This window comes from Labrus mixtus, chromosome 17 (assembly GCF_963584025.1).
Source record: "Labrus mixtus chromosome 17, fLabMix1.1, whole genome shotgun sequence".
Classification (NCBI taxonomy): domain Eukaryota; kingdom Metazoa; phylum Chordata; class Actinopteri; order Labriformes; family Labridae; genus Labrus; species Labrus mixtus.
The window spans coordinates 10,531,155-10,547,001 of NC_083628.1; the positions used below are offsets into that span (position 1 = coordinate 10,531,155).

General features: G+C 40.0%; 1 protein-coding gene across 1 annotated transcript in view; it reads left to right on the forward strand.

Annotated features, from left to right (window-relative positions):
* The window catches only part of zswim6 (zinc finger, SWIM-type containing 6), a 39,791-nt gene extending 29,032 nt beyond the window's left edge, over positions 1-10,759 (forward strand). The window contains exons 9-14 of the mRNA XM_061061239.1: positions 1,014-1,277; positions 3,135-3,270; positions 5,042-5,199; positions 5,656-5,819; positions 5,924-6,005; positions 7,952-10,759. Coding sequence (XP_060917222.1) covers positions 1,014-1,277; positions 3,135-3,270; positions 5,042-5,199; positions 5,656-5,819; positions 5,924-6,005; positions 7,952-8,814 — 1,667 coding nt within the window. The 3' untranslated portion in view covers positions 8,815-10,759. The remainder of the gene's footprint in view (positions 1-1,013; positions 1,278-3,134; positions 3,271-5,041; positions 5,200-5,655; positions 5,820-5,923; positions 6,006-7,951) is intronic.
* Positions 10,760-15,847: the final 5,088 nt, after the last annotated feature.

Sequence of the window (15,847 nt, forward strand, 5' to 3'; positions counted from 1 at the left end):
AATTTACTTTAAACTTTATTATTACAGGATAGCTTGAGAGAGACAGGACATGTGAGGAGAGAGAGAGAAGGGACTGACATGCATCAAATAGCTTCTTGACCGGAGTTTAGCCTGCGAGTACATGCAGGACTGTAGCCTCTGTATTTTTATATACTTTACTAATATATTCCAGCGGGGAAATGTGTGTTTACACCCTGAGCGTGTTTGTATTACAGACACATTTGTGTAAGAAGCATGTCTCTCGATAACAAACAGGACCTTTACATGAGGGGCCTGCTCTGCCCCCCTTATTTAATAGTAAATAACGGTTTGTAATTTATGAGCTTATGGTGTGTTTTCAATTCAAAATCAAAAAAACAAATGTCAAAAGTACAAAATATACTTTCCAATATTGTGTATAAAGTCGCAAAAAAAAATGGCAAGAATCCCCTTGAATGTCACGCTTCCTCCTCCACAAACACACACCTTCCTGGGCTCAGTTTGAACATTTACTCTGCAGTGATTGCGCCTGTCTGTCGGAGCTCAGGAGCCTCAGGTTGTTATCAGCTGTGATGACACAGACGAGCTGATTGGCCTCCAGTCATCCTCCAATAACAGCTCATGAATAAGAAATGTGGCGGGAAAAACACACTCCAATTAAAACACATTAATTATGCAGCAGGCCAAGAAAGACGAGTTCAACTATACAGTATGGACGAAAAGTTTTGATTCTCTCCTGAAGGTGGACTGATTAAGAAGTTGTGTAAGTTTCTATTCAGACTTTGAACACTCAGATATTTATATGTGTGTGAGTGTTCATCGGGGACTGTTAACCCTCCTGGGAGGAAGTGTGAGGTCTGCCAACGCATCATTAAGCCATTAAAAGACATGATTAGAGTCCTCGGGAGGATACACACTCCAAAAAAGAACCTGAGTGAACAAATAGATCAATAACTTCATCAATACTTGGCCCAAAGGGAACATTTGTTCTTCCCAAGTCATCCCTCACCCGCCCCCTCTCTCTCCCGCATCAGGCTCGCTGGGTCCAGGCAGGAGGATGGAGCTTCCTGTTTTCCCGACAAAGCAGCGTTTCCTAGAGGACGGCGAGTCATTCGTGTCGCTGGCAGTGGAGACGGCCCTGATCGGTTTGGGGCAGCAGCGAGTGATGCCCGATGGACTCTACGCTCAGGAGAAAGTGTGTCGAAACGAAGAGCAGCTCCTCGCCAGGCTTCAGGAAGTCGATTTAGATGACACATTAGTGAAGATCTTCCGGAAACAAGCTGCCTTCCTGCTAGACGGTGCGTTAAGCCCCTTACACACACACGTGCACAAAACTCAGTTTGACACGTCGATATTTGTAGCGCACAACAAAAATCAGAAAAAAATGGCTTTACAACAGCAAATTATTCCTCTGGGAAAACATGATTTTTTTTTTCAAAGTTACTCATCAGTCTAATCAACTATTGTTGAGATATTTCATTGTAGACTTAAGCAGTTTCCCCAACAAGGCTATCACAGCATAGCTACACAGATGCTAGCTTTGTTGTTAAATTGTAGAAATGTAATCAGAGGAGGGGGGGGAGGGGGGGTGATCATACTAAAACACTAACGACTGTTGAATTTGAAAGAAAAGGTATGACATTCTGGGGAGTACACAAACTGATCTTTCTCACAGTAAACGGTAGACTTGAATTAAATGAACTCTTTCATGACCGCCCGCTAAAGCTAACCAGGAGAGACTTAGCTTAGGTATCCAACTAATTGTATTAGTTATGAGGGAAAGAGAAGGGGTTACATTTCCTATCTGACCTTTTTGTTTTTTGATTTTACAATAACCCTAAAGGATATACGAATCTGGGTTTTTACCTTTAATAATTGTACTCAGTGGGGGAGCCAGCTGCCTAGTGGTTAGTGCGCGCGCCCCATGTACAGAGTGTGCAGTGTGGTTCCTTTCCCGACTGTCATTCCCCACTAAACAAACCTTTAAAAAATGGTACTTAGTGAGGTCCTTAATGAGTTGAAGAAGTATGTCTACTGTTAGTGGGGGGGGGGGGGGGGTTATTACATTTGGACAGATCAAGGCTAGCTGTTTAAAACTGATTCCAGTCTTTATGCTAAGCTACGCTAAAGGCACCCCACTGTAGCTTCATATAGAGCTTACAGGTTGAGAAATGTTTTGACCTTAGTGATTTTTTTTATTTTTTACAAATGCCCTCCTATTTGTTAAACATGTAAACACAAGTCTCTCATCCCCAGCAAACCAATGACCTACAGATTATCTGCAAACAGGACGACTCCCTGAAACAAAACCATCTTAGTGCTTTAATGGGCCGTAACATGAAGTGTGTTCAGTTGTGTCTGCTCTGTGTACTTAAGAGTGTCGTACATGTTCTTTTACACTCTGACTGTTTGTTCTCCAGTGTTCACAGCTGGGAGTGTATTGAATGCGATGTCTCTGTGTTTGCTGATGTTGTGTGAATTAAATGTTTGTGTGCAGAGGTGAATGAAAAGCCTGTGTTTGTAACATGTGGTTCATCATGGTTCAAGGCCCCTTTAAAACACTTTAAAACAAACTAATAATAGAGCCGCTCCCGAAACTATGAACATGTCGTGTCTGGCATGACAAGACTCATCCTGTTACAATTAAAAAATTAAGGATTTCTCTGGCTTTGTTAACTCTTAGAAATATTTGAGGTAATGTAAGTACTCAACAAAAAAATATATAACATAGGTTTAGTCAATTTGTATTAATTAAGATATTTTAATGAAAATATTGTCGTAAATATTGTATATTCAAAGAAAAAAAAAAAGCAATATTTGGCAAGTGACAGAACATGAGACATGAGAACAAAGATGGTAAAGACAAAAGTCTGAATCATATTCAGTCATAAGTTAAGATACGGGATAAATAATCAGACATTTTCAACAGCTTAGAACAAAGTGTTTAGTCCTTAAACTGATCAGTCAGTATATCAGCGGTATCACATTATCAGGCTGTAAATGAGGTCACACACACCAAGGTCACCAGTGTGTCGTATGTAGAAAAAAAAAAAAAAAACCTGCAGCTGAAATCTGTGTTTTTACATGTTCTTCTCTCTGTCGTACAGACTGTACTGACTTCTCTAACATGTCCTGTGTTTGTGTGTTTCTTGCAGCCGGTCCTTACAGTGGTCTGGGGGAGTTACTCTACAGAGAGAGCGTCCCCATGCACACGTTTGCCAAGTATCTCTTCACCTCCCTGCTACCTCATGACGCTGAACTGGCGTATAAAATTGCATTAAGGGCCATGCGGTGAGTAGTGAACGCCTTCCTCAGGTCTCAATTTCAAATATAGACCTCTATATGCTTATCTTAAGTCAACTTGGATGTTAATCGTCCAAAATGAACAAACTTGTTGTTAGAGGCTTCTTAGGAACTTGTAGAGAGGAAGAGAAAATAATTAGCATCTGGTCACAGCTTCTCCATAGATCCTCTGATCGAGAGAAGATGATTTACATGTTGTTTTTATCAAGATGAATGTGGTTCAAGGAGCTTCTTCTCAAGGGTAACATTTTTGGCACATGGGCAGTACAGTCTGATTTTTTTCACTTGACTTAAACATCCAAATCAAAAACTAAAGTTGTCACATCATCCATGAATCCATAATGAAGCAGTCGAGATCTTCTTCCACTGGAAATCCCCATGACCATCACGTAAATAAAGTCATATGTTTTCCTCTTTTATTTGGTAAACAACAAAACGGTATCATTGCAAACACCTGGTGAAATGGGACGAAGATGTCTGCGCTCATGAAACTATTATTCTACATGCATACATGTACATTTCATCCCTATAACCACCATCACGCGCACACATTTCATTTGACATCTTAACTCAGAAATCAAGCAGAAGTGAGGTCAGAAGACACACAGCTCACTCAGCCCACACGTGGCTTTATAACAGAGTTCGTCCCAATCGCTAACAGTTGATGTGTAATGTGTTACATAAAGGATAGAAAGCCCTAAAAGTTTGCAACTTGCATGGCAAAGTTTTTCAAAAAGTTGGCCCATAAACGGGCGTTTAAGGCGGCAACAATCATAGAAATAGCCTTTCCTACAGGGACCGAAGCAGATTTTCCTTTACGCACACCAAAACATCACATCAGTGTTTTTTTTTTTGCACACGCCTTAAGGAGTTTTTTTTAAAAGCTCTTGTTTTGTGTTTGGTACTCAGTCGTGCTGTGAAAATGTTCCGATGAGTCGGTTGGTACCTTTTCTCTTCTTAACCTCTAAAAGGAGGAACAGAAATGATAGATATGAGACTTTGAGCTACTGACTAGGGCAAAACCTTTAAATGTGTCCGCCTCCTCTTCTACCTTTTAGTCTCATTTGTTACTGAAGAGTGTGGTGGCGGATGGGGTGCTGGTGGCGCAGTGGTTAGTGTGCGCGTCCCATATATGGAGTTTATAGTCCTCAACGCGGGCGGCCCGGGCTCGAATCCAAGCTGTGGCTCCTTTCCCACATGTCAATCCCCACTCTCTCTCCCTGATTTCCGTCTCTGTCCACTGTCCTATCTCTCCATTAAAGGCCCAAAAAGCCCAAAAATAAATCTTTAAGAGTGTGTTGGCGGAGACATAAAGGAAGCAGGGGAAAAGACAAGTCAGACTGAGGAGATATCTGGGGCACTGTTTAATGACAAAAACCTCCTTTTACTGAAATATTCACTAAATAATTCAATGCTGCTGAAATCGAGTTTTATAAAATGTTTGAATAATAAATGCATGCTGTTGGTTTCCTCACTGACCGCCGTGGGTAGTATCAAACTTGATGTCCTCCCTCCCAAATTAAAGTCCTTTGATTTATGTGATATGTAAATCTTTCTGTTTAATCTCAAACTTCAGCTTCAAAGAAGGAATATTAAACTACAGACACAACAAATCCCAGCAGTTCTAGTTGGATTGAAAAAAGTGTTTCATGGTTAAAGGAACCAAGTTGTTTTTTTGACTCGTCCTTATGGAGTGGGAGAAATCCATTATGTTTGTATGACATAAAGAACTAATAATGCTTTCTCCTCTGTTGCTCAGGTTGCCCGTCCTGGAGTCTACGTCCCCCTCCGCTGACTTGTCCCGGCCTCACCACATTGTGTCCCTTGTTCCAAACCGGCTTCCTCGCTGGTTCACCCTCAGCCACATAGAGACCCAACAGTGTGAGCTGGCCTCCACCATGCTCACTGCTGCTAAAGGTACACTCATTCAGTTTCTTTACAAGTTCAGGGAGAGAACATTTTTAGCGCTTCTGAACGGTTTTAGAATTCTTGGAGGATGAAGCACCAGCTTTCATACTGTGACATGTTGCAGTAAAGGTGAGTCTGGCTGAGCGTGACCACCATAACAGCAGTGTTTACCAAATGACAAAACATTTTTAAACCTTTTAATGAACACATACTGGTCATTGTAGTAAATAAAAAGACACCTGTCTCAATTTCTTTTATAAGAATTAAACATTCTCTTGTAATGAAGTGATAAACAAATGAAGGGAAAAAAGACAAGTTTACCAGTTAACATACTCCCTGAAAACCCCCCAACATTTTTTGGGGAAAAGAACACAAATTCTCTGATTGAAGACACAAATTTTAAGATTGATCAATGAGTGGCTAACATTCCTGCTCTGTTCTTGTTTTGCTTTGTTGTGTCACCAGGTGATGCTCTCAAATTACAAACAGTGTTAGAGTCCATCCAGAAAAACATCCACTCGGCATCCCACATCTTCAAGCTGGCCCAGGACGCCTTCAAAATCGCCACCCTGATGGACAGCCTGCCGGACATCACGCTGCTCAAAGTCTCCCTGGAGCTGGGTCTTCAGGTAAAAAGAAAACCACTCAAACACACATACACACACGGCATGTTTCTATAAATGACATATCTCTAAATGATGCAGATTCAGAGTTAAGTTCTTGGTTTCCACAGGTGATGAGAATGACGCTGTCTACCTTGAACTGGCGGAGGAGAGAGATGGTGCGATGGCTCGTCACATGTGCCACTGAGGCTGGTGAGTTTGTCTGATGCTTTGAGGAACATACGTGTCTTCATAACAAAAAAAGTGAAACATTTATCTTAAATTCTGAATATTTTTTTAGGCAATAGGCCAGTGATTTTTTGCTCAGAAAATCACAAACATGGTATCAGCGAGCATATAAGCGATCATATCAGCAATAATATCAGCTATATAAAGCAGGCTAATGAAGTTATCTAATCTTGGTTTTCTAAAAAAACTTTCCAATTTTGAAAATTTCAGTCCATATGTTTTTTAAACATATTGCACAAACAACATACAAATTTTTCTTTACTGTTTATTACACTTTTGCTACTTTGTTTTTGCATTGATTGATTGATTGAAGTATTTACAGAGTAAATAAATCAGTAAATTAAATTCCAAAATTAGAAAATACTGAATAAGTTTACATCCGGCTTTTTCATGTATACTTTTAAAGAACTACAGAACTCTTAAGTACTGCCCCTCTCTGTCTCTTAAACATAAAGTGTACACATAAACTCATGGGTGCAGTAACATGTTGCTCATCAAAATAGACCGTAACCTTGACATTTATATTTGGTGCATATACTTTTTTCTTAATCTGCAGAATAACTGGCAACTTAATAAACAGATTTAAGTAAAAGTTACTGGAAAATTCTATATTACAGTATCGTAGTAAATAGTTAGTGACCCTCCACTATATTCCCCTCTAAATCATTATGTACTATTTCTGTTCAGGGATAGTATTTTTGAAAACCAGGCCAAATTTCACAAGACTTGAGAATTGGATTTCAGAGTGCTCACGGTGGGAGGGTAGAGAGGGGGAAAGGAATGACTGGCAGGGTAGTAATTATGGAAGATTGTGGGCTGTTGGCTGATTAAGTGGGCCTCATGTTTGGACGTGAATACTGAAATCCGGAGGCAGATTTCCCTGAAGTGGACAGGAAACTGCGTTCAGAGGAGACCGAGCTGTAGAGGGGGAAACCCTCCGCCCAGATGATTTCTCGTGAAGGAGTCCCTGTTTCTGTGAGCGCTGTTTGAATGGACACATTGAGAACATGCCAGTGGGTGATGCAGATTGGGGCCAGGCAGCATAATGTCAGAGAATTAGAAATAGAAAATCCAATTAGATTGTAAAAGACTTCAAGAGTGGTGAAGCATGTTTTCATGTTGAATTCTGGAAACTTTTAATGATTTGAATGATTTAGTTTACCAGCAGTAATGTCGGTCATGTAGAAATGTTCCGAAAGAAAATATTGTTTTTGGTGTTGCATTAGTTCGAGTTGAAAATAAAGGTTTGAAGTTGTATAATATATTTGATGTACAAGTTTTTACATATTTGGAGTTGTAAAGTTTTTTTTTATTATTGCTAATCTATAAATCGAGAACTTAACATTAAGATTTTTTTTCTTGGAACAAATATGAAATAACACATGTAGAAATTCTACAATTCCCCAAAATCTGTGTCGACTCCTAGTGAAGACTTAAATCCTTAATACAAACTGCTCACAAATGAATCCTTTCATACACAGTTTCAGTAAAAAAATTATAGCATATGAGTAGTTTAAATAAAGTTTCCAACCATTAAGAAACGGCTCTCTGCATAACATTTTAGAGGCAAAATAACACATGTGCTTTACAGAGTTTATGAAGCAGCAGGATGGTATATTGGGGTTGCGTCAAAAACTACATACAATATACTTTTAAGTTTCACCAGACATCCTTCAAGGAATAAATTGTAGTGTTTCAAATGGATTTGTATAATGTAAGGCATTTCCAAATGAAGAGAGAACAAGAACATCACCTTTAAAAAAAATATTAAAGTAAAAATAAAATGAAATTGAAGAGTACCTTAAATTGAACCTTGAGGAATGCCAAAAAGAAAATCAGTACAGTCAGAATACTTTCCATTAGTAAAATCTTAATTTAAAAACATATCCTTTCTTTTCCCTCTTGTCTAGGTGTTTTTGCACTGGACAGCATTATGCAGAACTGGTTTACTCTCTTCACCCCCACTGAAGCCACCAGTGTTGTGGCCAGCACAGTCATGTCGAACAGCACCATTGTCCGCCTGCATCTGGACTGCCATCAGCAAGAAAACCTGGCCAATTCCGCCCGCACCCTTGCCCTGCAATGTGCCATGAAGGATCCCCAAAACTGTGCCCTGTCAGCTCTGACACTGTGCGAGAAGGACCACATTGCCTTCGAGACAGCCTATCAGATTGTACTGGATGCAGCCGCCACGGGAATGAACTACACGCAGCTGTTTACAATAGCACGCTACATGGAACACCGCGGTTATCCAATGAGGGCTTACAAACTAGCAACGTTAGCAATGACACACCTGAACCTCAGCTACAACCAGGACACGCACCCTGCCATCAACGACGTGCTCTGGGCATGTGCTCTAAGCCACTCACTGGGGAAAAATGAACTGGCATCTGTCATCCCCCTGGTGGTGAAGAGTGTGAAATGTGCCACCGTCTTGTCGGATATTTTACGCAGATGCACACTCACAACGCCAAGTATGGTGGCTCTGCACAGCCGCAGGAACTCTGGGAAGCTAATGCCTCTAGACAAGGCTCCCCTCAGGCAATTACTAGATGCCACGATTGGAGCTTACATCAACACAACGCACTCTCGGTTGACACACATCAGCCCACGCCACTACAGCGAATTCATCGAGTTCCTCAGTAAAGCCAGAGAGACGTTTCTCATGGCACATGACGGACACATCCAGTTCACACAGTTCATAGACAACCTGAAACAGATATACAAGGGCAAGAAGAAACTCATGATGCTTGTTCGAGAGAGATTTGGTTGACAGAGGATTCAATGACCAAATCATCCTTTTTTTTTTACTTGAGTCTCCTTTTATATCCTTTCTAACTTGAAGTGAAAATACTCCTTAAGCAACATTCACGCAAATCTTATTCCTATGATTTGGCAGTGAAAGGGTCAGACCAACACAATTTCCTGAAGGCAAGTTAAATGGAAAGAAAATGTTTTCATTCACAAGAAATGTGTCTTTAAATTGGGATTATTGATTGATTTTAGTGTTTGGAATAATATTGGACTACCCAAAACAATAGCAATGGGATATAAAATGTGTTTTGGGGGCGAATCTTCTCATTAAAAGTTCCGAAATTGAAGAAGAAACACAGAGTAAAACATGAAAGAAAGCCGGTATTTATGTGTACAAAACCATTGAGGAGAAAACGGTCAGATCTTACAAGTTTGTGTGTCCCTTTTATATGTATGAAAGTAAGAGTTTTACACTGAGTATATACTGTATTGTCCAGTGGCAAAATGTCTGCCTTGCACTCCTTCTTCCCTCAACTAACATTCATAGCCTCAAAAAGAAGAGAAACGGCTTTAAACCAAATGAAGCAACTCCATCTGAAGTGACAAGTACCTCTTTTTAAAGGATTGAGCTTTACTCTTCAACTTACCCCAAAAAACGCCTCAACCATCTGCTTTGTGGAGTGAAAGAAATCTCCAAATTTACTATCAGAATGCATTTACTAAGACTGGATTTGTTTCCTGCCAACTTCGGGCTGATTGTTTTGGCTTTGCAGTGTTGCCTCAAACATTCAGTATGCTAATTTTACAGACACATTTGTGAGAGAAACACAAAAACTTACTGTTGCAGTGCTTGCTCTTGTGGAAACTTGGCAAAACATTCATTCTCAGGGATTTCTCTTGGAAGAAACCGGACAAAAAGAAAACAAAAGAAAACAAAAGCATTTTATTGTCCTGTATATATGAAAGTATATGTCTGAATATTGAAAAAAAAAATGTAAATGTTAACTAATTTATGACAAAATATTCTATGTAAGGCACAATACTTGAAGCTGCAGTACTTTTGGTTTTTGAAACAAGACAAAAAACATATCAGAAGGACTACAAAATGTTCACCTTGCATTGCATCAGGGGCCAGTTCAAAGACTCGTGTGGCTGGTTTAGCTCTGCAGACATGTAATGACCTGCAGATACTGGCCAGTTGTTCAAGACAGGAAATGGACTCGCAAAATAGTATTCTCCTGAACACAGAGGGGTATTGAGGATTGTCGGAGTCAAAGAAAGAGACGACTGTGGATGCAGAGCAGTAGCATCATTCAGCTGGCATCTGTTGCGATATATTCCAGAAGATTAAAATCTGCTCCAGTGTCTTAAATGTGTTCCTCCTTCTTTTATGCCTCGTGTCCATGCCTATTATTCTGACACCACGACTTTGTGCAGGACAGAAAGTTGCTATATACTGTAGTTCTTGACTGTTCCACTTTTTTTACGCTTTTTAAATTTTTCCTTCTCTTCAGTTGAAATGGTTTTAACTTCTCTTTAGAATTCCTAACACAAGAACAGCCTTCTTTCTTGCCTTGTCTTAATGCTTTAAAATAACCAAATGGGAGTTCTAACTACCAAACTTTTTTCATGTGACAAACAACTTTGGCTTCAACCTTTTTTAGCGTCTTTAATTTCTAGCTGAACCAGCTCTGTATTCTGTGCTTTAAAAGCTAATTTCAACTGTTTTTCAGTGTTGTCTCTTGTTCGTGGCCTCAATAGAGGTCTGTTAGTAGCTCCTTTTTTGTTGAAATGTATGCTCCCTTTTATTTATTACATTAGGTAAATGACTGTAACCATGTCATCATGCTCATGAAGTTACTAAGATTTGATACACTGATCAATTTATTTATGTAACTAAATCACTGTTTTATAAACTTGTTAATGAATCAATATTTGTTTTGAATAAATGCGTTTTGAGAGGATGAAGTCTTGTGTTATTTAAGCTTTTCACAGGAAGATTTAATTTTAATTTTATTTCTTTAATTTTGTTGCAATTTACTACCACAAATGTGTAGTTACAAAAGTACAAATTGGTTTCAAAACATCCATGGCTTCAAGCTTCTTTTTTGTTATCTAGAATGCCATAAAGTGACAGAAAAAGAGATGCACCAAATCCACAAATGTAACTGTTATGTACTGAAGCAAAGTCTTCTCTCTGTTTAAAAGTTCATTGCAGAGTTCCACAGGGTTCAATCTTAGGTCCCTTTATTTTAATTTTTTTTTTTACATGTGATACTGTTTTCCCAGGCTAGGTCCAAGGCAAGACGCTAGTTCAGCAAGTAGTTATAGTCATAAACTAGTGAGATGGTTGTATGCTTGTGTGGCAAGTTGTGTATTTAGGGCACTCTTGCTAGATGCAAACTAGGAGAGTTGTTACCATGTTGTTAGCTTGTTGAGTTAGTTGTGAACTAGTTATTGGTTAAAGATAGATATAGGCTAGTGCTGAGCCTGAGCTGGATGTAAGCTAGCTGCAAAGTAGTTGTAAGATAGCTTTTGGGTAGTTGAGCATTAGATGCCTTGTTGCAAGCTAATTTTAACCAAGTTTGGTTAATCACTATAAACTAGTTGTTAGCTAGATATAGGCTAGCTGTAAAATGGTTAACGTTAAATTAATTTTGCCCGAAAGATAATCTTGTATGAACTGAATAGACATTTGCTAACTTTTTCAACGGACCATAACCTTTTTAATCAGGTATTTCTGATATGTGGTGTTGTCATGTCATATGAATTCCTCACACGAGTTGACTTTTTGTTCCCAGTTATGACAAATAGCAGGCAGAAGAAAAATGTATTCAATATTAAAACCATGCAATGGCAATTTATTATGAGAGGAAGAGATGTATAGTGCGATAAAATGCTCAACCTCAGCATTTAGCCTTTAGAAGTTGCGGCTGAGCTCAATTAAATGTTAAACTGATACCGTGATCATTGTTTAATATGAAAGGATCGTCAATAAGATCATTTTTGTACACACATGATTTCTCTTCTTTTCATGTATCTTTTCCTTTGTTAAATTTTTGTTTTCTTTTCATTTTAGATCATTCTTATTCTTTCTATGCTCTTTCTTGTAAAAATATGCAAACGATGTAATATTGCTGGAATTTAGAATAACCTCTTAGAAATAAGCTTAAATATACATGATGCACTTATTGTTTAAACAAACAAATACAAAAGCTCATAAATCTTCCAGTTTGTCTATCTTACATTTGAAACTTTTGAATCTTTATCATGTGTTTTGATTTTTTTCGTAAAATGTGATTTTTCACCCCTTTTTCCAGGTAAGTTATCATCAATTGTTTCCACATTGTATGAACATGATTACAAAAATATCCTGGAAACCAGTAGAAAGAAACTTCATTGAATATTAAATGGTGAATAATATGTTAGACATTAATAGAAAATATTCATTAACGAGCCGTGGACTGAGAGTCTGACCCTGGAGCAGCAGAGCTTTAGATCACTGCAACTCGGTTTGGAGGCATACGAGGTTGGACAAAGCACCTTGGTGAAGATTACTAGACTGCACCAATCATCCATCACGCTTTGGCTTGTCCTTGGAATGCATAATGTAATGATAACCTGATCCAGTATGCAAATGAAGACACAGCGGGGTGACTGCAGGGAGAACGGCCCCACCTGCCCCACAATACAAGTTGCCCCTAAATACTGATCTGCTGTCAGGTGACAGACCACAAAGAGCAAACCAGAACCACTGAGTTCAAAGGGTACTTTCTTCTGCTGTTTGTGAATTTAAATGAGTTAAACAACAATTTCATTAGCAGGTAATGTGATTTAGCTTTCTTTGAGATTAACAGCAGAAGTTAAACCAACACGTGTGTTTTTCAACACAGATTTCATTGCCGGAAGTTTTGGTTTCTATTTTTGATACATGTCAGAGCTGGTGAAGTCAAAAACTCATTGATTAATGCTCCATGACTGGCATGCCAACTTATGTAATTAGACTTGATGTCTGGCACTGCTGAAAACATTTCACACACATGTAGAGATGATGACAATGTGATGGGAAATCCTCATGTTTATGATGATTGGAAGCCATTTGTGTTTATTGTGCCTGGAAAACCTCTAAAGGGAGGTGTCCAGGAGGCATCCTTAACAGATGCCTGAACCACCTCAACTGGCTCCTTTCGATGCGGAGGAACAGCGGCTCTACTCCGAGCTCCCCCCGAATGTCCCAGCTCCTCACCCTATCTCTAAGGCTGAGCCCAGCCACCCTCCGGAGGAAGCTAATTTCGGCCGCTTGTATCCATGATCTTATTCTTACGGTCACTACCCATAGCTCATGACCATAGCTGAGGGTTGGAACGTAGATCGACCGGTAAATCGAGAGCTTTGCCTTCAGGCTCAGCTCCCTCTTCGCCACAACGGTCCGGCACAACGCCTGCATTACTGCTGACGCCGAGCCAATCCGTTTGTCAATCTCACGCTCCATCCTACCCTCACTTGTGAACAAGACCCTGAGATACTTGAACTCCTCCACTTGGGGCAAGGACTCACTCCCCACCCGGAGAGAGCAATCCACCTTTTTCCGGCAGAGAACCATGGCCTCGGACTTGGAGGTGCTAATCCTCATCCCAGACGCTTTGCACCCGGACTGCAAACCGCCCCAATGCCTGCTGGAGGTCCCAGCTTGAGGAAGCCAACAAAACCACGTCATCTGCAAAAAGCAGAGACGAGATTTTGAGGTCCCCAAACTGGAAACCCCCAGCTGCTCCTTGAGATCCTGTCCATGAAGATCACAAACAGGACCGGTGACAAGGGGCAACCCTGGCGGAGGCCACGAGTACTGGGAACGTGTCTGACTTTGTGCCGAGGATGCGGACACAGCTCCCACTTTTGTCATACAGGGACCAGATGGCTTGTACCAACGGCCCCAGGGTCCCATATTCCCGCAGTACCCCCCACATGATCCCAGTCAAAAGCCTTCTCCAAATACACAAAACACATGTAGACTTTATGAGCAAATTCCCATGCTCCCCCAAGAAGCCCTGCGAGGGTAAAGAGCTGGTCCACTGTCCCACGGCCAGGACGGAATCCACATTGTTCCTCCTGTAGGTTCGACAATCGGCCGGAAATAAACCACACAGTGGTAAATACTTGGCCTCAAGAAAGTCCAGCCTGTATGCTACAAACCATCAAATACCAAGTCAGACAGACTTTTAGACATCGTTATAAGGATGAACAATGCCTCAACACTTCTTCTCATTGTTCAAAAGTGAAGCTATAATACCTTTGCAGCAAGCGCTAAAATACCTTGCACTGGTGACTTTGTTTGGAGCCAGAGTCCGCGCAGGATGAATCGGCTGTTGGAGCTGCAGTATTGTTGTGTCTCGTCCCTTCAGTTACACAAAACACACATTTAACTTTCAGACGAAAACTAAGGTCAGGTTTGTAGCACGAACAAGTTTGACGACTCGTCTTAGTGTTACATGTCTTCTCGTAGTTTTTGTCTTCTCTTCTATCTGCTGCACACAACACCGCAAGAGCCCTAATTGTCAAGAGAGCTGCCATGACATTATACCCCTTTTTAAAGTATCAAAAAGGATGTTCATCCACACGTAGTATCGGAGACATCACTCTTGTATCGAGTCAAATGTGCAACCAATGGTCAACATTTCATTCTTTTTAAGTTATGTAATGAAACTTAATTATGGAACTTTCAAAACCAAAGCAAGCAGTTTTGTGGCTAAATTTCGCTTAACTAAGGTCACCTGACTATGTTCTCCAAAACCATTATAATGTATAGCTGCACATTTTTATTTATCATTTCTAACATGACCTGAAAAACCCTGAAAAACTGAGTCTTGGGTGGTATTTAAAAAATAAATAGTTTGTAGCACAAGAGCCAATGAAGAACACATGTGACTGACAATGTGTTGCCCAAAACTCCAAATCAAGCACTTCTGCTGTTGTTGGATGCTCTCCCTCCTCTTTTCCAGATAAATGTTTGATTCTCTAGTTGAAGTGTTTACCGTCAGTTTATTATTTCAATGCCAAAACATTCGGTTCAAATTGAAGCAGCTCTCTAACAATGATATCCTTTCACACATCCTCATCAACCATAAGCCAATGGTTTCACACTTTGAAGCTGGTGTGTCTCTGCAACAGTTTTTGATTTTTATTTTATCATTTCATTAACCTTCAGACTTCAAGCTGTGAAAGATTTCAGTCTTAAAACCAAACAGGACCTTTGTCTCTATTAGGATGCATCGTATTTATGACCTTTTTCCTGCTGGATGAAAACACTGTCACTCTTTTTTCTCTCATCACCCTTTCATCTGCACCAAAGAGAAACTTTATGTGGGAGCTGTTGTCATTTTCAGTTTGAGTCCAGCAGCCTGTAAGGTGAAAAAAAAAAACCCCTTCATATTCACAGCTTAAGAGGGAATCCAAAATGTCACAAGCCGGAGCGATTGCTGCCCATAAAGTTTTCATAAATGTCAGAGCAGACTGAACAGCCAATAACAATTAGGTGTTTCCTTAAAGGCCAAACCCTTCTTGCACATGAAGCTAGCATCTGGTGGAAAAAAAACAGCCAATTTCATCTAATTTGGTTAAACCTGATTTCCATTTCAGTCACTCTCTTTTTTTCACTCTCATTTTTTCAAGATTTTGCCTCATGAAGTTCAGCTTTTTTTTAATTAAAGGAGCCAAGAGATCCCTGTCTCTTATTTTTTTCTGGCTCCTTGAGATTCCATGATCATCATGCAAAACCCATTTTTGTCCATTTAAAAGAAAATCCTTTAGATTTAGATTGTTTTACTATCTAGACAAATGTGGAGTCATTGCTCTCATGGTCACTTACACAAGCAACCAGTGATGGCAGTCCAATCAGAGTCTCTGTGGGCCGATTGAAAATACCCTCTGCTGTATCCTGGCAACAGAGCGGGCCTCTCTGTCTGTTGATTTCCATTACTGCTAATGCTGAGGCTCTTTGACCCCAGTATTAAATATTATCTCCCTGTTATGAGGCTTTTCAGGTGAGAAGAATG